Source organism: Eupeodes corollae, chromosome 2, assembly GCF_945859685.1.
Source record: "Eupeodes corollae chromosome 2, idEupCoro1.1, whole genome shotgun sequence".
NCBI lineage: Eukaryota > Metazoa > Arthropoda > Insecta > Diptera > Syrphidae > Eupeodes > Eupeodes corollae.
In genome coordinates this window covers 60,466,539-60,487,811 of record NC_079148.1, presented here as the reverse complement: position 1 = coordinate 60,487,811, position 21,273 = coordinate 60,466,539, and the positions used below count along the sequence as shown (strand labels likewise).

The window sequence follows — 21,273 nt, the reverse complement described above, 5'->3', positions numbered from 1 at the left end:
TGACGTTGTACCTACCTCAAATCCTGTAGTAAACCAAACACCTCTATTTTTGTACGTCGTATTACCAATAAAAAAAAAAACTTGTAGTTAGGGTGAGGCAAGAAATATTTTACAAAAAAAGTAGGATTAAAACCGAAAACGGACATTTTTTAATGGTTAAACGGTATTTTCTCACGATAATATTTTAAAGCTATTCACCGTAAGAAAATCAAAACTCTAAGTATGCGCCCTTATTGAAAAGTCACTCTGTTTTCGGTTCAAGATGTTAAATTATATTCCCACATAATTTATTTTCCAGTTTAATCCTCTTTTCAGAGAATTGTGTGTTTTACACCCATAAATAAATAAATTGGGTGGTGCAACAGTCCGCTTGAGAACTAGGGCCTAGTGACTGACAACTCTCAACCATTTCTTTCTGCGAGTACTATTGTCTGGGATAGAAGGGACCTACATTTAAGTTGAATCCAAACGGCAAATTTGAGGAAGCACTTTTCATGACACGAAATACTTTTGGAGAATTTGTCAATTCCTCGCAAGAGGCAGTACCCGTGAAAAAAACTTTAGGTCGCAAAGGAAAGGATCGAACCCAAGACCTCTTGCATGACAGTCCAACGCACTAATCATCATGCCACGGGTACTACGTTTTACACACATATTTCTTACAAATGTATGAATTAGCCAACTACTATGCATTTAATCGTAATCCCAGTTTACTAGCGTTGTAAAGGTTTTGACCAATAAGAGTTATAAAAAAAATTAACTATGCATTATTTATTTAAGGATGTTATTTTTACTTACATGTTTTACTTGTCAATGTTTTTTAAATTGCATTTTGTACGGACGAAAATTTCGCATTTTATTTAAAACAATGATAAACAGATGTTAAAACATGCTATTAGTGATTTTTCGTTTAAGCCCAACAATTTATTTTAGCTTTGCGTTTCACTATTTAAATAAAATAAGTTTAAAAATAAGTTACTTCACATATACATACATTTCTAATGCGATTTTCTAAGTTCTAAGTACCTTAACTTAACATGACCAAGCTCATTGGCTGATTAACCACCGATAACAGAGTCGAGCCTTGGCTTGTTGGTTTTTGATTGGTAACAATCCAAATGGATCGACAGATCCGTACCAAGACATCATTTCACATTGTAGAGTTTTAAGGTTTTGGTTCAATGATGTTGATTAATCGCATTAAGCTGATGATATAAATCCATAATACACGTCTCAAATAATACAAAATATTAATTCCTGTATTCAAAATTTTGTTCGAAAGCGCATTTGAGGATAAACAATCATGGATTAAACATTAATATCACACCAGCTTATCTATGAACCCGTCGTTTTTCTAATTGTATAACTTCAGTAACAAGTTTTGTGGCTTAGTCCTATCAGATTTCTTGTCACATTTTTTTATATACAAATTTAAAAAAAAAGTAACTGCCAGTTACCAAAATAGATTTATTTATTTATTATCAGCTCAAAAATACCTTAAATCGTTTAAAACCAATGTAGATGACAGTAGCATTGCAGCGTGTAAAGTAAAACTCAATACTTTCAGATACAATGTAGGCGTACCATAATAAGAAACAATTCAGCACCAAACGCCAATATGTTTGTCGCCTGAACGCGAAATGTCTCCGGTTCCTTTTAGTTTGGTGTTCTGCGGGACTAGACTTGCAAAATGAAGGTGTGTGAAAAAAAATTATTATTTTATATGAAATAAATAGAAAAATTATTGAAATTAACTTAAAAAACTATTATGTGAATGTTTCAAAGTGTAATTTAATCGAAATTTGAAAAAATAAACCCATGATGGCTGAAATATTCATAGATTAAAACTGCTCTTGTTGATGTGTTCCAGTGAATTCAAAAATATTTTTGTATAATTCCAGCTTAATATTTCTTACCCGGCCACGGGATGCCAGAAACTTTTCGAAGTTGTCGATGAACATAAATTGCGTATTTTCTACGAAAAGCGCATGGGAACCCAAGTTGAAGCCGATGTTCTCGGTGAAGAATGGGCTGGATACATTCTCCGTATCTCGGGAGGTAACGACAAACAAGGTTTCCCCATGAAACAGGGAGTCCTAACCCATGGTATGTTTTTTCAAGTGCTTTAATCCCTTGAGAATATGATTCGACTAAGTCCTTTTTTTTTTGTTTATTTGTTGTTTACAGGTCGTGTACGTTTGCTCTTGAAGAAGGGACACTCTTGCTACCGTCCCCGCCGTACTGGTGAGCGTAAAAGGAAATCGGTCCGTGGATGCATTGTTGACGCCAACATGTCAGTCTTGGCATTAGTCATTGTCCGCAAGGGCGCCAAGGAAATTCCCGGTTTGACCGATACCACTGTTCCACGTCGTTTGGGACCAAAGAGGGCTAGCAAAATCCGCAAGCTCTACAATTTGACCAAGGAAGATGATGTGCGTCGCTTTGTCGTCCGTCGTCCATTGCCAGCCAAGGACAACAAGAAGGCAACTTCAAAGGCACCCAAAATCCAACGTTTGGTTACACCTGTAGTCTTGCAACGGAAGCGCAGACGTCTAGCAATCAAGAAGAAGCGTCAAACCGCTTCCAAGGAAGCCGCTGCCGATTACGCCAAATTGTTGGCCCAAAGGAAGAAGGAATCCAAAGTGAAGAGGGATGAAGCCAAGAGGAGGCGTTCAGCATCCATCAGAGAGTCAAAGAGCTCATTTTCCAGCGAAAAGAAGTAGGGAGAGCATTTTTACCGCTTGATTTAACAAAAAAAAGAAATAAACTAAGTTTACAAATTTAGTAAATCTTATTTTTTTTTTAATCAATGGCAATGGGGATACTTGAAAAAAAAAATCATGGTGGTGACTTGTGAAGGAGGACGTCTGTCTCTTTTTCGTTTTTTGAATAATTTCAGGCAAGTGGTTGTGCGGGTTAGTTGGAGGATTTATAACGGATAACTCCTGTAATAGGGAACAAAAAAAGTATGTTTTTTATTTCGGAGTGAAATTCACTTTATGACTTTTAAAACTAGTTTCGTCTTAACGCAAAACGGTTTCTTTTGACTATTGTTTTTCAAAATTGTTTTAAACATTAGTTCTTCTAAAGAGAAGTAACTACTCATTTTAAAGCTCAATTTATGCATTCACTTGCTTCTTATAATTAAGTTCAATGGATTGTATTACCCAGTTTACAAGGAGAATTGAATCAGGATTTAGCATGGTATATATATACTTGAATTTCAATTCGATTCCTCCATCCACTGACGACGTATACCTGGATCGAAATCTCAATTTCGCTTTGATTCCTCGATATCCTCTTGTAACCGGGGCATAAAGTTCCACAGCAGTTCGTCTGTAGGCATAACCTTGCTATAATAACAGAACCAACAGAATTATGGACGTGAATCAACAGGTTGAAAATAAAAGTATGTAAAGGAGTAATTTGGAACAATTCTTCAATTGTAAGGAGAAAGAATATGAGTATACTAAAGCGTCCGCGTTTACGTCTACGATTGCAAATTTTAAGAATATACTTCAAGGGCGGTCATCAAAGACTTGCGAACTATTGCACATAACTTAACGACACAGAGTTGAAAATTACTTTCACATATTTCTCAAATCTTCGGACGTTCGACTGCACACATTGCTTCTGACCGTGGATGATATTGGTCTGGAGTGTGAATTTGTAAAGATTGCATAAAAAAATAATATGTTTTTTTTAATGGAAATTTTCAAAGAATTTTATATTTTCGAAATTCAAACTGTCATTTAGTGCGTCAACGTGTATACGTTCGTCGCTGTGTTTGTTTTTTTTTTTGTTAATGAAATATTAATGCAATGAAAACAAACGAAGGTTTAAAATTACAGCCCATCAAATGTTTCAATCTAAAGATATGCTTGATCGACGTTACAATTGTTTGTTTTCATACACCTTCCAAATCTTGGAGAAGTAAAATGTTGATTTTGAGTTATTTTGTTGTGGTTCCCGGCTGCGATAACGGTATGGGAGCAGGCTGTGATACCTCTGGCTGAGGTTCTAAAATACCTGAAACCGGTAACGGTTCTGTATAATCTTCTTGGCTGGGACTCGCTTTTTCATTTGTTTAGCTAAAAATAAAAGTGAGTCGTAGTAAGCCCAACAAAAGTTTTTGTTTTCGGCAGCAGCAAAAGATCTTCCAGCTTCATTGCACTTGGTATACTCTTTTCGGAATTGGTTCCTAAAAATACTCCATTCTTTCTTTTTTATCTGGAAAAGTCAGTTCCATCTCTGAAGAAACTTCGGGCCTTAGCTGTTTAACAATGTCCAAAAAATTGGATTATGTCGGTTCATCGGTTACTGTTGGTCGTCATAAGACAATGCCGTTACAGTGGTGTACCTACATAAATTTAGAATTTTAAAATGGAAATTGAATATGATTTTTATTAGGTTTCCTAATTCCATTTATCCAGCTTTGATCCTGAAGCTTTGAATTATGTCCTTCCCAACGCCACTTAAGTCTTTTAGTTCTATCTATTACAGCAATTATTCGGGTATTGTTGCGGATTTCTTATGGATTTGGGTCTTATATTGAGGATTTTTCTTTCCATTTTCGTTTGACAGATCTTTTGCAGCTCAAGCAATTTTGTAATTAAGCTTAAGGTTTTTTATCAATATGTGAGCACCGGCAGAATAGTGGTCTTGTTCTAAAATCTGTTTGAAGAATTGCTCCTGCTGTTTTCTGCTGTTTGTGATGCGTCTGTTCAATTCTTTATGGTCGTTTAAAGATTTTATTTGTATTCCTAAGTATACATAGTCTTTCACGTATTCAATTTTTTCTCCTTCCAGATTTATATCTTCTCTGATGTGGTTTGTCATAAGTTTTGTTTTGTTAATTTACAGTCTATAGTTTTTGCATAAGGTATGTGTACAGTTCTTGAAGAAAATGGACATAGGTATCATCCGCAAATCTAAGGTTGTTATGGAGTTGTTCAAAAACACAATAAAAGTTGATACTCTATTTCTAAAGCCCATTTGACTAATTGATTTTGAACGCTGAATACCTGGCATCACAATACACTTAACATTATTGGGATACAAAGGCTCAATACGCCTACAACAAAGGGAAATCAGTTGAAACGGCTCTACGCTCTACACAGTATAGTACGTACAATCGAATATTCCGTCCATCATAAAGAGTACACCTTAGTTGCCTTCTTAGATATAGAAGGTGCATTTAACAATGTCGACACATCTGCAATTGCACGTGTATTGACATCTCTGAAGGTAGATAAGTCGATCACCGAATTGATTAATCAGATGCTGATAAGCAGGATTATCAATTCAAAACTGGGCGATTTTATTGAACAAAGGGGTTCTAGAGGTACGCCACAAGGTAGTGTCCTATCCCCTCTCCTCTGGAACTTAGTAATAAATGAATTACTAATTACTCTAGAAAGAGAGGGATACAGAGTGTTTGCTTATGCGGACGATGTTGTTATCGCAGTAACGGGTAAACATCCCAATATACTAAAAGAACTCTTACAAAACGCTTTAAATAAGCTCACCAGGTGGGCAAATCGGTGTGGACTAAGCGTTGACCCACAAAAAACCGACCTTGTCCTCTTCACAAGGAAATACAAAGTCCCACTCATTGACCCTCTCCTCATAAACGGTGTACCACTTAAATTCTCTGAACTAGCAAAATACTTGGGTCTCATTTTGGATAAGAAATTAAGTTGGAAACCTAATATTCAAGAAAGAATAAACAAGGCCACAGTAGCCCTTGATGTTGTGTTCAATCTAATACCGCTGCACATTTTCAGCAAGCAAACGGCCGATAATACAGCCATCGGCTTCAAGCCTCCTCTCTGTGGATCAATAATGGAATTGGCCACACCACCATTTTGAACACGTTCAGAACTATAAACAGTTATATTGACTACACCATACCCAATCCTCAGTTTAATAACTATAGCTTCAAAGTGACTATACCTCCCAGGTCTTCTTGGGAGGATACATCATTTTTGAACGATGATCCTATAAACTTTTATACAGACGGATCAAAAACGGATGATGGGGTTGGTGGAGGCGTAGACTAAACTTATAAGTCTCTCCTTTCGTCTACCCAATCATTGTAGCGTGTTCCAAGCTGAAATCCTGGCTATAAAAGAAGTCCTATCATGGCTTAGAGAAAACGTTATATCAACTTATGATATACGCATCTTCTAGGATAGCCAAGCTCCGTTAAAGTCCCTAGACTCTGTCTCCACTAACTCACTAACAGCCCTAAATTATCGATCATCTCTTACGGAGATGGCTACACAGTTCAACATTCACCTTTTCTGGGTGCCGGGCCATAGAGACATTCCAGGAAATTGCAAAGCTGACGAATTTGCAAAAAGCGTAACAACTTTAACTCTGCTGGCTCACAATGCTAGCATAGGTATCCTACATATAAACTCATGCTAAAGCAAGATACCATAGAGAAAACAAACTTCAGGTGGAATAACATCACCACCTGTTTAGCGACAATACTAATACTTAGCGCCAGGCGCTGAAAACAATTAATCTCTCTAAATAGATTACACATTAGCTACGTTATAGATGTCCTGACTGGGCACTGCTTAATAGGAAGGCATTTTTGTAGGAGTTGCATGGACGAGGAGGAGGAGGAGACAATCTCTCATCTTCTGTGCACATGCCCTGCCTTATCACAAAGACGTAGAATCCACCTTGGAGACTACTACTACAACGATACCAGCGATCTAAAAAATTCTGACATTATTTGTCTCCTACGCTTCATTCAGAGCTCCAATTGGTTCGACGAGTTAAGCTGATCAACTGATCCATGTGGACGGACCATACTTTGGTCTAAGTGTGTTGCACTTCCAAACCAACAGCCACTTTAACCTAACCTAACCTATTGGGATAGAATTTCTTTAAATAAGTTTCAAAACTTGAATAGGTACATTTTTAAATTAAAAAAAAAAAAACATCTTATAATATTTCGGACTTGCCTTTCCCTATAGGCGGACTTGCCTTTCCCTATCGGAACCTTGCAGTTTAAACTTATACTCATCCGAAAATAACAGTCTACCATTTAGAAACAGTCCAGCCTTCGTGCACCTTTGCAAAGACGAGTCTCGCCTGTTGGTTTTTCTTCGAGATAAATCATTTCCTAAGACTTTTATACGAGTATAAAACCAGCGTCCACAACTCTTCATTGGAAAGTCCTACAGGATAAACACAAGTCTAGTTCTCTACTTATTGTTGTTGCAGATATAAAAGTGTCCTTTTAAACCCGCCGTTCTATAGTGTTATCATCTATTATAGTGTTTTTTTGGTCTTTCACCACAAATGGCTTGTTTCCAAGCAACCTGAATTTGCGAAATCGGCTTATTATTCGCGAAATGACGAAATGGTGAATCGCGTGTTTTTTTGCTATACTGGTCGCCGAGTGACCAGTACCATTAAAATCCGCAATTATCTTCTTTTTAAAATCGGTGGGATACTTGTTACGAGTCATTTTCATAAATTTTACACTTAACAAAATTACAACTACTCTGGGACTTTGATATCAATAAGATGATTATTGTGTAGGCTTAATTTATCTCAAATAGTATGACCCTTATTTTGTAAGACTTGAAGCATATCCTCGCAACCCAGAAAAAAATCTTTAAAAAAAAAAACATAAAATGAAGCTGAATTTAGTGCTATTGTTTTGTCCAACACCGTATGTTTTATACCTATAACTTTTGAATTACCACCAGTTATCATTTACAACCAAACACCTTTACTTTTAAACAAAAGGGTTTAAAATATATTAGTGATGTCTTCATCTAAACTATTTAAGTTTCAATTCAATTACACTACACAATAAAGAACTATGTAGGTCTTAAAATAACTCTTGCTGTGTTACGCTTTCACGATTGAACAGCATAATCAATTATTAATTTTGGTAAAAAGATTAAAGACCTCAGATAAGGGAGAAAATAAGCTACGCGAAAAATTTAAACGGTTACTCCTTGGTACAGATGTCTTTGGCTCTTTAATTAATTGCATTACCGCTGGACTGCCCGTTCAATAGTCGACTTTATCATAAGTTCCGATGAAAAAGGTTCGAACTGCAAATAGCAAAAAAACCATCAGTCTCGGTTTTAGCCTAGTAAGTATAAAAACCCAATTCAAAGCAATGAATGACTTTTCAACTGATTTCAAGTTCCATTTGACGACAACTGCAAAACCGATGAACCAGCTAATACCCATTATTTCTTCAATCCTGAGGAGATAGCTGAGATCATTAACAACTTGATGCCGAAGAAGTCAATTGGAATGGCCGGAATTTCCAACTATATCCTGAAAAAAACTTCCGCAAGTTTTTATGATAATCTTGACTATTATCATAAATAACTGCATCAACAACAGCTACTTTCCATAAAAGTGGAAGACAGCCAAAGTAAAGTAGTGCCAATTCCAAAGAAAGGCAGTACCAAAATGATCTCTAACTACTGGCCTGTCTCACTCCTCAACAACATCAGCAAAATTCTGGAAGAAGTCATTTTAAGGTGACTGAAGAAATTCTGCAACGAGCATAAAAATAATAATAACACACAGTTGGATGATTTCTGGATGTCGAGAAAGCTTTCGACAGCGTATGGATTGAGACCCTCATCCATAAGCTCCGAATTTTTAATATCCCACAGCCAATAATACAAATTTTGTTAGAAATAGATAGTTGCAAGTCAACGATTAGAGACGTAAAGGCTACAGTCGCCCAAGGATCGAAACTTGGAAGGATAAATACCTCCAAATCGGAACTGGTATGGTTCAGAAGACCCGTCACTATATATGGTTTACGATACCAAAACTGCAATGGAAAAACTTAGTCTTCGAGAGGAAGATACTAACGATATGCACTTATTTACTATTCGTCCGTCAACGACAGAAGCACTATAGCAATCGTAGAGTCTACGAAGAAGCTGAAATCAAGCCACTTGACCAGTTCCTTGCACAGGCAGCAAGGAAGATAATTACCAAAGTCGCCAGCCACCCTTACCAATCAATGAGAAGGATGACCAATTAGGAACGACACGCGGAGACGAGATACCTTTGTGGTATGGGTATCTTAGACAAGCTTCCCACCGACGAGGTCTCCTTCTATGCTGGCCTGGGCTCAGCATACTACCGCGGTGGAACGCCGCCAACACTCAACCAACTACCATCAGGACTGAACAACACGAGATGAACCTCGCTAACGACACTCTTTTTTTTTAGCCATCGATTTCATGTTAGCCACAAGTGTAATTTTTATAATATAAAGTTAGGCCCCTTTGGGGCCGGGCAGACGACATTTTAAGCAATTATATGATGGGGCGACTTTCCATTACCGCAGCACGAATTTCCTTCTGATTTTTTTTTTACAGTTAGGTAGGGGTCTCAATAGAACATGTTTTAAATATTAGAGCGAGGAAACAAGTTTAAGTCATAAAAAGAAATATTTTCTTTTTCAGACTTAACCCTACTTTTTTTGTATTGCATTTTTGAGCCTAAAACAAGTTTTTTTTAATTGATAGCACGGCGTACTAACAGCTAGGTATGTAAGGGGGGGCATGCTGCCCCCCTGCAACCCCCCTGCTTGGGGTCACTATAGGATTTGGGGTGGGTGCGAGTTTGGGTATATGCAAAGTACTTTTCCATTTGAGCACTAAAATAAAAGAAATTACCAAGAAAAAAAACAAGTAAGGCAACACTGAACAAAAAACAGGGAAGAAATGTCAAAATCAACCATTTTTGAGTGTTTTGTATGGAAAAAAGTGAACTTTAAAAATTAATTAAAAATAGAAATAAATGTTTCCTCGCTCTAAAATTGCTATAGTTATTATTTATTTGCACATATCTATCGAATAAAAAAAACCGCGGGTCGAAACTCGTGCTGCGGTAATGGAAAGTTGAGCCTATATGATTCCTAACTAACTTACACAACTCCTGTTCTAATCAGCCCTGTCACAAATTACCCCGTAATCTGAAACTTATTCGAATCCCGAAATAAACCAAACACGTTTTTAATGTAAAATCTCATATACAAATTTAATTTTGTGTAATTCGTTTTTATTTACGAATTGATGATTTTTGGCGGTCGTTTACCATCATCTTCACATGCCGTCAATTTACTACCACTTAAAATGAAAGAGTGGACAAATTCAACTCGAGGCGATTTAATTATCAAGTCCCATCGATTTGAAGAACTTGAGAAAAATTTGGAAATCAATTGTTATGTGTAACACCGAAAGCAAAATTTGTTGTATTTTAAATTATATTTATTTCTAGAACCTAGCTGTAAGGCTTTGGAATAAATTATCGAAGCAGGAGCAACACAGAATATTTAGTAGTTGAAGAGCAAACCAACATTTGAGTTTCCACAAATTCGCATCTTTGTCATTTCACTTAAAACATGTGCTTCGCATGCAATGCAAATCTTAAAACCATCAAGAAATCAATAAAAAGACATCGTATATCATCATCATTATTCACCATCATCATTTTATTTCCAACCTCAGGTCTTAGAAAATAAACTACTTAGCATGAGCTTGAGTCTTCCTCATTTGAGTGAGGATGTTGGAAAGTTCTTCACGCTTCCTCTTGGCGCGAATGTGTGTTCCCAATCGTCGCTTCAAGAATTTCAAAGCACGCTTGTCCTTGGACACCTTCAACAATTCCATGGTTCTCTTCTCATAAGGAGCATGGCCAACCACTTCCCTCACAAGATCCCTCATGAAACGGGTGTGACGTGTTTGGATCTGCAATAAAACAAAAACATACAATTTTTAGATATGCTAGTTTTCAGCATCTAACGTGCTCAATATGTAAATGGAAATAAAAATGATATTTTTCTCAGAGCCAGTTAGTAACCAGGGCCCATAGTTTTGTCAGAAGGCTTAAACTCGCCAAAAGAATATTGGAGAGCAGCCACCTTAAGACAAAAACTGTAATGGTTGTCTGTGAATGGTTTATGTCTCATCATTGGAAAAATTCATTTTCGTGTTTTACATTTTAAGTTTTTGTTTCTATAATCTTGATATTACTTACGTTCTTTAGGCGAGAACCACGAAGACCCTTGACTTTCTTGTCACCGGTGTATTTAACATTCTTTATTTTGGTAGTTTTATGTCCCCGGTTGAGACCAATACAAAGTTCGTAGCGAACAGCCATTGTACTAAAAGAAATAACAAAAATATCAATTAAAAACTGTTTTACAATATTAAAAGAATTAATTTTACAAATTTAATCAAATGAACCATTGAAATGTACATCAGATTGCTTCAGATATAAACGAAATTGTAATAATTAATGAATAGTGAACATTACCTCTAGACGTCAATGGGCGGAAAGAGCTGTTGACAGCCATGTTGCATCGACGCCATTTTCGATAGAAACAAAATATCGAAAAAAAGAATAATTAATTTTATCGAATTTATCAGTGAAAGCGTTCAGTACACAATAACTTTTTATGAGGCTGAACTCATACTTGGATCTGGTGAAATACATTTCGTGAGTTATGGTTGATTTACATTTATCTGCAAAAAAGGTATGCTACATAAAATATTAAAGTTTGTGTGATAGAGGGAATAAGAAATTTCAATAATGCAGAAGTCAAGATTATAGTGAAGACAAACATGTCTATCTTTATTATAGCATCTTAGTCTTCATAAGTGTTGTCATAATTTTGCAAATTTAAAATAAACTAAACATTTCTACTTTATTTTTTTACAATAGTGAGATACTTTTTCGAATTTGAATACATTTCTACTCTATAAAGAATCTTCTTAATTTTATTTTGACGCTATGAAAAAAGGCAGTGTACCCAATTAAAGCCCATTTTTTTCATTTTTGGCTGTCCGGAAATGTTTTTAAGGCATTTGTTAGGTTTTTTTTATTCATTTTATTACACTTCAAGTTGAAGTATTTAAAAGGAAGTGAAAGGAGTTACCACTGGTGTATTCTCTCCCACTTTCAGGTTTTGACATACTATATTTTTCTTCATTATTCAGATGTAGATACATGTAAAATGTATTTCATTTAATATAAAACATAATTCTTCAATATATTGCCGAAAGTACGTGTATATTTTTATTTTTGATTTTCGAAGACAGCGGAAAAAAGATACAGGCAATATTTTTGAGGCTTACTACATTCTCTGGAAAAGCATACCAAAAATTGTGTTTAGTACCTCAAAATCAATTATAAAAAAAGCTTCTTTTGAAAAGTGAAAGCTAAAGGCGTTTCAATTTTTCACCTTTATTTTATGGAGATGAAAGATAGAAATTTCCAGTGTGTGGCAAATGTTTTTTTAATTTTGCACTTTTTGGAGTTGAATGTAGCTAAGCCATTACTTCTTGTTCTAATTTTCAATGTTGCTCGGCATAAAATGGAACTTTAAGTTATATACGCTTGTATTCTTTTTTTATCATTTGTTAAAAAAAAAATAAAAAATAGACTTATTTTTGTAACCTGGGCCCATGTTCTGTAACTCTGACATCGAGTGAGTTTTCGCATAAACGGTGCGAATCAGAACAAAAACACTGCGGAATAACACACAATTCTGTTTCTCACACGCAACTGTTTCTGTAACTATTTTTCACTCGATCACGAATAAAATGGAAAAAAATATTTTAAGTATTGGAAAAAAGTTTGAAATCGATACAATCTTTCGATTTTTCTGTCAAAATCATTCGACCACTGTGATATAAGTGAGAACAAAGCAATAATAAAAATCAAATATGATGGAAAATAACAAAAAGGTAATTAAATTATTTTGTATGTAGTTTGATCAGGAAAATTAATATTATTTTTATCCGTATAAAATTCAAAGGATCTCAAAAGATCAAAAAGAAAAATTAGTAGATTATATGGCAACACGAACACATTTAGAGTTTTTTTTCTTTTACTCAGCGAGAGACCATCGTTCTGCTGATAGGTACCGACAAATCTTATCCGATATCCCTTTGAAAGGACCCAGTTGCAAAAAAATGCAGAGCAGCACACATCCGGATCGGCTTAGGAATAAAGGTGTTTCGAACCCCTGTTTTCTAACAAAACATTAGCTGTGGCTTTTGTAAGGCGGTAAAGTTCACGAAATCTTTCTCCAGGCATTTCAAACGCATTAGTGGTATCTCGTAAATGACGTCTGTGAATGCGCGTCATATTTCTATTGTCACTTTGTTCACTAATTACAAGCACCCTATATATTTTACTGGTTTTAAAAAATTATTAAATATGTTAAATTATTATTGCAAAATAAAAAACTTGAACACTTCAACCTTTTCAATATAAAAGAAAAAATAATTTTTAGTTAAATGTGAAATAAATTGAAGCTGTCAGTTTAAGGGAAATGTAAAAATTTCTTAAATTGGAAATTGGAAACTATGGTTTTCTCACAGGGGTGTTTTCGCATCATTTTATAGACACAGTTCATTTTCCAATATAGAGAAACGATGAAATTTTTCGTTCCACCTCTAATCGACTGCGAAAATACTCGACCGAGTTACAGAACATGGGTCCTGATTCGAAAAAGTTTTATTAATTGTTTAGAAGTTATATTATATATTATTTTCCAAAACTTCATAGTGTCAACTAGAAATATTACAGTTCATCACCATAAGCGCCATCTGTGGTATGTGAAGAACCATTTTACTTAGACCATAATCTACCAATGAAATTCCTTAGTTCTTATATTTAATTCGGATTCAATTTGCATAATATAAACAATAAAGAAAAAGGTAAAACAAATTAAATAAACATTATTCGCAGTGAATTAGGTTGAATTTTGGGTACTAAAAGATTGTGGTTACATTAATTTACCGATTTCCATTGGTTAAGTGAGGTCCAACCAAGGTTCAAATTTCCTACACTTAAACTTTAGTTAAACCTCTCTTAACTCACCAAAATTCGATATTAATTTCTCCCCTCAAATATCTTTCCAATAATGCCAGAAAATCTAAATCGAAATTTCAACCCTTCTTTTCAATCTAGATTTCAATCCTGCATGTAGACAATTCCTAGTTTCAAAATATATGAAATATGAACTGGGCCAAATTTAGCAGTTCAACAAACGGACCTTTAATACCTCAACTTCAATTTGATTTGTCTATTTTGCCGATGACAACGACCAAAGAAGCAACATATTTGCTTGGTTCCAATTTTTATATTTTTTCTTTTTTATTTTCTTCAATAAAAGTTTACATTTTGAAATTAATAAAGTAGGAAGAGCAAAAACTTGTAATCCACATCATGTCAAATTTCACTCTAAGGTCACAGAAAAAAGCAATACCCCGACCAAAAGTAGTGACCAGACCAGCCGTTAGAAATTACTATAAAAGCCAAACTCAAATCAAAAATATCAAAAAGGTAGGCTTATTTTTTCTCTTTTCATTAAATTCTTTTACAGTATAATTTGTTCGTTTTCAGCAAACCATTAGTTGCAGCTGGAGAAAATGCACCGAAATATTTACTTCTGTACTCGAACTTGATGAACATCTCCACAAACACATGGAAAAAATTCGTGCGAAAGGTAAGAATGAATTAATTTTGCCGCCTTGTAATAGAAATTAAGAATGGGCATATAGCTCCTTACAGTTGCAAGTGGGAGTCTTGTGATTTCTCGTGCAATTGCCTAATTGAACTGCATCGACATGTTTACTATCATGGTTATCACTCAACTCTGTTGAATATTGGGCGAGAGGAGTGCCAGAAGGCAAACATTCCGGATTGTGCACTTAGCGAGAGCAACAAAAACTCATTGCCAGAACTCAAAAAGGACTTTGAATGTCTGTGGTCGAGCTGCAATCGCAATTTTGTTTCCATCACCGAGTTCCAAGACCACGTAGCACTCCATTCCGCCTTCGATTACGATATGTTGAAAACACATGAAGATGAAATGCCTAAAGCCAAATGCAATTGGCAGTTCTGCAAGAAAATATTCCCCAACAAGTATAGGCTAGTAGAGCACACTCGTATGCATTCTAATCAAAAATTATTTGGGTGTCACAAATGTGGAGAACTATTTCGGACGAAAACAACACTGTTCGATCATTGCAGACGGCAGGAGACCAATAATAGTGAGTTCAAGCTGCTAAAAGTCGATAAGAAGGTGTTTTTGATTGAAATTTTGCTTTTTCAGCACACAAATATCAATGTGGCCAGTGTTATAAGTTCTACGCGACTGAGAAACTCTTGCGTAATCACGTTATTGTTCATGTCATGTGTTTGAAATGTTCTATGTGCGACATGACTTGCAACTCTTCCAACGCCCTTGCCACTCATATCCGCTATCGACATTTAAAAGAACGTCCCATGAGGTGTCCTGAGTGCAACTACAAATGTGTGACCAAAGCTGACTTAGCTAAGCACAAGCTACATGTTCACATCAAATTTGTGAGACGGTGTGGAGAATCCGGTTGCAATTATCGCGTTAAATCATTGCATGCCCTCAAAAAGGTAAATAGTTTTTTGGAAGATACGAGTACTTTTTTTTTCAATTCCAAAATACCTCAACCCTTTTCAGCATTATCTTGAGGTTCACGCTAACAGTCCATCAATCTACCTCTGTCACTGTTGTGAAAAACTATTCAAATATGGAACGCTTTTATCCAAACATTTAATAGCAAAACATAATTTCCAACTTCCATCGGGGCACAAACGTTTTACGTATCGTATTGATGAGAATGGCTTCTATTGTCTCGAAACAACACGAATAGAAAGCTTGGAAGTGACACGACAAATTCTTTCTCCAGTTACGTTTGAAATATCCGAACTTAATGAGGATAGTAATGGTGAAATAGTGAATAATAATGAAAGTGCATTCAAAAATGAATCGACATCACTTCAAAAGCTGGTTACGATAACACTTGAAGACGAAGACTGAAAATTTCCTGATCACTAAATCAAACATAAACGGGCATTTGTTTTAATAGAAAAATTATCAATTTTGCAATAATACCTTCACACATGTATGTATATCTTAAATATTTCTTATTTTTATTTTTTATAAAATAATATTGTTATAGTTTTCTGCCATAAAATTAGGTAAATTAAAAAAAAACTATCTAACCGATAGAAGATATATTACAAATAATATAGCAAGAGAAATTAATTTTACAAATTTGAAGTTTAATTAGATTTAAAACAACTTTTACTTTTTAATCGTTCATATGTTATGAAATTCCGAAGATATTCCTTTTTTCAGAGCTGTCAATTTTGTATATGATTTATATAGCCTTACTTACTTACTTAGCCGACATAATACCTGCGATCTCTGAGACCGCAACGAATTTTCTTATTAAAATATCTCAAAATGTATACGTCCTTTGACTGAGAAATTTATGAATTATTATTAACAAATGCATTTAAAATTAAAATTTTAAAATGTTGATATCATAACTTTATTAAACAATGTCAAAGAAATACAAAAATATTTTTTTTTAATTTTGTTTAAAAGTAGAAAGTGTGGGTTTTAAGCTGTACCCAAGCAGGTACAATGGAAGATATCGTTGCTAATTATGTGTATGAAATTTCTTAAACCCATCTGACTCGCATGCCGCATACTCTGCATCTGATAGGCTTTTCAATTCTCTTTGAAAATGGTGACCTTCAGATAAAGCAACACTCGTAGATATGGAGCGTTTTGTTGTCGAAGTTTAGAGAAATTGTTGGGATGCCAGTAATAAAAAGCGATAATTAATTAAAAGTTATAAAATGATATTTATTAGTTGATAAGGTTGGTAGTATTGAATGGTGTTTACATCTTAGGGGAGCGTTCAAGTATTACGTAACGCAATTTTTGAAGATTTTTGACCCCCCCCCTCCCCCTTGTAACGCACTGTAACGTTTTTCTGTATTCCCCCCTCTTTAAACGTTACGTAACACTCAAGTGACCATTTTTACCCTGCAAAAAAGTATGTTACAGATTTTATCCTTGGTATAGTTTTAATTGTCTTCACGGTAATAGTATAAAATAAAACAAGAGATTTTTAATCCGCAACACCTGCGTATTTCGTTTATTTTTTATAAATTCGAACGAAATTACTGCTCCTCTGTCCATGGGTTTGCTAGCCACTCAGATTCTTTCATCACTGGCATCTGGAGTGCAGACGAAGACGGTTCTGGAATTGTTAAGCCACTTGCATCAACTTCGTCTTTGTCGAGCCAGTCAGCATCCTCAGACGATGTTTCATAACGACGACGCACAATGCAGAGAAGCTCATTCGCCCTTCTGGCAGCAAGGCGCTGTGGCCGTACTCTAGTTTCACAATGGTCTGGGACAGTCTTGCCATGCACGTAACGACAGTGCATTTGAACACTCTTGTGAGATGTGAAATAGATTCCACAGTTGGACATACTTTTTTCTTCAGGTCGGATTGTACAGATGGACAAATGAAATCGTAAGGCATCTGCTTAAACCCTTCTAGAGGAGGTGACAGATCAACGGGCAACCTCACAAGAAGTGGTGAATACTTGGATGTTCCTTTGTCTAGTAAACTGGGTACTACGAGCTTGCTTGGAGTTTGAAATATTGGGCAAGGTGGAGGCATGAAAATATCCGCAAACACAGATTTCAATGCACTTATCGGTGTTGAACAGCAGGATTCATTCGCGCATTTTATAACCTGTAAGAAATATTGCGATTCACGGACGTGAACGCTATACCACGCCAGATTTGGATCTGCTGGATCTTGCATGCTATCTTCGGGCTGTCTATAGTCCGCCGAAACGTCATTTCATTTCTCTCCACACTTCTGCAAGTGTTTCCCCAGCGTGCTGAAAGTTACGTTTTTCCAAATCATCATCCGTAGTCATTCCTTTGTCGTCGAGATGAGAACCAAAATGTTCATGAGGCAGAATGTCGCCTGCCAGCCATCCGACGCTCAACTCGGTTATATGCGCTCCGCCCAGGAGCATTAGTCGCTATAAACAAGGCGTCCAAGGCGTATTTTTTAAAGTGGCGTATTTTTTAAAGTGTTCAATCGCAAAGTCCTTAACTTTACGATAACGCGGGTTTTCGTCCGGTCCACCATCTACAAAGATGATGATCAGGCTTCACGGTGTTCGATTCTGTCATCATTAAGGGTTTGAATGACGGTATTGATAAAAGTGATTCGAAATTATAAGCATGGGTGTTCGCTGTGGAGGATGCGTGTTTCCCGCTCCTTATGGATATGTGTGTCGGCCCGCTGTACCCAACAACTTCTTCCTTACCGAAACTGTTAGGTTCCACGTTGACGCCGGCGTATACAGAAGGAATAAGTTTGTGCCGCTGTCCCACGATCCAGTCATGATCAGGTAAAAGTATTCTGTATTCCATATGCATTAAAAGAGGACTCTGACTTTTCACTGCTGGTAAACCTATTGGTACACGTGCCTTATCGTCTTGTGAGAGAACGAATACTTGCTGCGGTCCCAGAAGCGACGCGAGAGATTCGAATGACCTGATTGTAGCAGTGCAAAATTCCCCGTCTTCATGCTTTTTGTGCATCCCAGTCTGTGGTCTTGCTAACTTTACGGGTACGGTACGTACGTGCCTTCTTCCCTTTTGAGTGTTAGAAACGCGTGGGAGTAAATGAAGATATGTGCCGCTTCTAGAAATTTGGAATCCTATTAACAACAGCCTCTCATGCAGGTCGGATAGAGTGAGACAACTCCTAATCATTTCTGTTCGGCGACGTTCATCAGCAGCGCTGCCATGAATGGCAATATTAATTATGGTCTCTAGGAGAGCAGGTTGCGAGTCAACTGAAGGGGGCTGTCCAGGGCCAGTTCGAGGTTGTTTTGCAGGATTATTTCTCTGACGTTCAGTTTTTTCCAGTTTTTCTTTGGCTCGAAATTTGTTTGCACGCTTAGCAGAGTCTATTTTTTTCTTTAAACATTTCTCTTCTTTTTTCAACTCTTTGCGTAGCTTTTTTATTTCGTCGTGAACATCATCTTTGGCTATACCAATGTCCCTTGCTTCAGTAAGAACATATATTCTCTGTTGCAGTAGACCAATTTTCTTCATAAGAGTTTCTTGAGCCGGTTTGCTTGGAACATTTTTAGTGATGCCCGAATCAATCAAACTCGTGTGTGGTTCCGTAGACGGTGTCTCCGCAGTTTCCTCATTAGTATTCTGACTTTGTCATCATGGGTATCGCTCATCTTTCGTTTGACGGCAGTGCTTTCTTGTCCAGCGACTGCGACACTCGATTCCATAAGAGATGAACACATGGATAAAGCTACAACATCCGAATCCTATAGACCAAGCGAAAATTAATTGAGAAAAGGTATTATTGACACATGCGATAAAAAAGAACATAATATACAACATATACAAGTAGATGCACCTGTTTTTGTTGAAGAGCATGCGAAGTCGAGGAAACATTGAGCTGCAGTGTTGCTGGCGTGCTTGATGTTTTCATATGTAGCTAAAAAATATATAATACTTATGACTAGTTCTTTTATGAAAAATCAAGGTTTGGATAATATATCATAATACTTATGTCATTATTACATTTTAGCCGTAAACTTACCTGTGTAAAATAACTAAGCATTGTTGCTTTCTTCTTTGTGGCCCTCACTTTCAACTCTCGTATAACATCATTTATATGTTCTATAAACTTCTCTTTATTTTTTAGTTTTTCTTTAGCCGTTTTCCAAATTTCGTTGGCATTTTTTTGACACAGTGGCGCTGGCAAGTCACCATGAGAGCCTTTATAGGCCAAGAACAGCTGATGATACAAATCTCCCTCTTTTGAGGACATTTCAGTATGAACTCACTTTAATAACACCGACTATAGCAATGTGCTTCTGCATAAACTCTAACGAATACTGACAACGATAACAATAATAAATGATGTACAATACAATCTAGGAATTATCCTTGAAATATAAACAAAAACCTTTGCTAACTTGCGAGAACAAATAAAAAATGACATACAGGCTAATACAATCAAGGGATTCCCCGTAAAACGAAAATGATAAGGGTTGCCAATTTTGGAGTTTTAATTCCCTAATTTTTTATTTAAACAAAAAAAATGTTACGTAACGTGTTGATTGTTCAGCTCGTTCTTCAGTTGATGAACGACTCCCCTTCTTGAATGGCTGATTCTGATTCGGCGTCTTCAATATGAACATAATTTATCTTGTCGATCAGCTTTGATTTCGCTTTTGTGTCGAGTTTCACATTAATTTCTCCCGCAGGATATATACCTTGCTCTGTGTCCCACAGTTCTTCATTTTGGAGGAAATTCTTGATAGCGAACGCCCACGTGTTATAAATTTCACGTCCTAGCAATTTCTCAATATTGAAAATTGAAGAATTCAACTTTTTTACATACACAATTTAAAAACAAATAAGACAATGAATGTTAAATTATTAAAATAACTAGAGGAATCATCGACGACCGATTATAATAATTTTTTAAGAATGAAAAAAGAAAATTATACGGAACTTTTGGATAAAGTAACTCCAATGATAACTAAAACAAAAACGAAACTCCGAGAACCTATTTCTCCCCATGGCAATTGGACAAACAAGATTTAAAATTTTCAACATTGATTGCTCCCTAAACAATTGGAAAAATAGTTATAGAAACCTGGGAAGCGATTATACTACTACTAAAGTACAATGTTAAGGTAGATTGAGTAAATAGTTAAATTTTATTTAAACTTTAGTCCCTACTCTATGACTACATCCTGCCAGACGCTGTCAAACAAATCCTGGAAGCTGGCATATGTTTGAATTTCATTTGTATTTAAAATGTTGCTGCTTCTAGCTGACTTACGTTGAATGCTTCTTGGTTGAACATAATACATTGTTGGTTGGTGAGATAATGTACTGGCAGTACTAGCACTGGAACTCCACAAGGGAGTCGAGGATCGACTATTTTTTCAGTTCATATCAAGAAGTCCCATTTCCCCGTAAAACAAAACATCGGCAAATATTTGTTTTGCAAAAAGTTGTTGCTCTGTTGGAAGCTTATTGTATTGAGCACCCAAACTTCTTGCTAGTACTGCCCCATCGTCGTTAGCTTCTTTCAAATGATCAGCAGCCATTTTTAACAGTTCGTCTTCTTTAGAATTTTTTTTTATTTTTGGGTGTCACTACATCACCTGCATTTTCATCACTCTGAAAATAAAACAATAATTTAAGATAATTTACTTGATTTACCGATTGTGTTGCTACCCGTTTATCATTTTCGAGGGTAGTTCTCCCTTCCAAACAATCTTACTGGTCTGCAAGAAATTGCAGGTGATCATAATACCACAATGAGTACTGGAAAATGT

At 36.0% G+C, this 21,273-nt stretch overlaps 4 protein-coding genes across 5 annotated transcripts; 2 read left to right on the top strand and 2 right to left on the bottom strand.

Moving 5' to 3' along the window:
- Positions 1 to 1,598: 1,598 nt before the first annotated feature.
- Positions 1,599 to 2,789, top strand: LOC129947394 (40S ribosomal protein S6). Its single transcript, XM_056057929.1, has 3 exons — positions 1,599 to 1,696; positions 1,902 to 2,106; positions 2,188 to 2,789. The coding sequence occupies exons 1-3, from the start codon at positions 1,691 to 1,693 to the stop codon at positions 2,721 to 2,723; spliced, it is 747 nt and encodes a 248-aa protein (XP_055913904.1). The 5' UTR covers positions 1,599 to 1,690; the 3' UTR covers positions 2,724 to 2,789.
- Positions 2,790 to 10,475: 7,686 nt separating this feature from the next.
- On the bottom strand, positions 10,476 to 11,208 carry LOC129947528 (60S ribosomal protein L36). The gene is made up of 2 exons (XM_056058116.1): positions 11,050 to 11,208; positions 10,476 to 10,760 (listed from the first exon to the last, which is right to left on the bottom strand). The coding sequence occupies exons 1-2, from the start codon at positions 11,170 to 11,172 to the stop codon at positions 10,536 to 10,538; spliced, it is 348 nt and encodes a 115-aa protein (XP_055914091.1). The 5' UTR covers positions 11,173 to 11,208; the 3' UTR covers positions 10,476 to 10,535.
- A 2,916-nt stretch (positions 11,209 to 14,124) lies between these two features.
- On the top strand, positions 14,125 to 16,373 carry LOC129947526 (histone H4 transcription factor). The gene is made up of 5 exons (XM_056058115.1): positions 14,125 to 14,367; positions 14,428 to 14,530; positions 14,586 to 15,077; positions 15,140 to 15,456; positions 15,524 to 16,373. The coding sequence occupies exons 1-5, from the start codon at positions 14,251 to 14,253 to the stop codon at positions 15,881 to 15,883; spliced, it is 1,389 nt and encodes a 462-aa protein (XP_055914090.1). The 5' UTR covers positions 14,125 to 14,250; the 3' UTR covers positions 15,884 to 16,373.
- A 1,594-nt stretch (positions 16,374 to 17,967) lies between these two features.
- Positions 17,968 to 19,850, bottom strand: LOC129947409 (uncharacterized). 2 transcript variants are annotated; one of them, XM_056057948.1, is made up of 3 exons: positions 19,518 to 19,850; positions 19,332 to 19,412; positions 17,968 to 19,239 (listed from the first exon to the last, which is right to left on the bottom strand). In XM_056057948.1, the coding sequence occupies exon 3, from the start codon at positions 19,007 to 19,009 to the stop codon at positions 17,999 to 18,001; it is 1,011 nt and encodes a 336-aa protein (XP_055913923.1). In that variant the 5' UTR covers positions 19,010 to 19,239; positions 19,332 to 19,412; positions 19,518 to 19,850; the 3' UTR covers positions 17,968 to 17,998. Both variants share the same exon structure in this region, with proteins under 2 accessions (XP_055913923.1, XP_055913924.1).
- Positions 19,851 to 21,273: the final 1,423 nt, after the last annotated feature.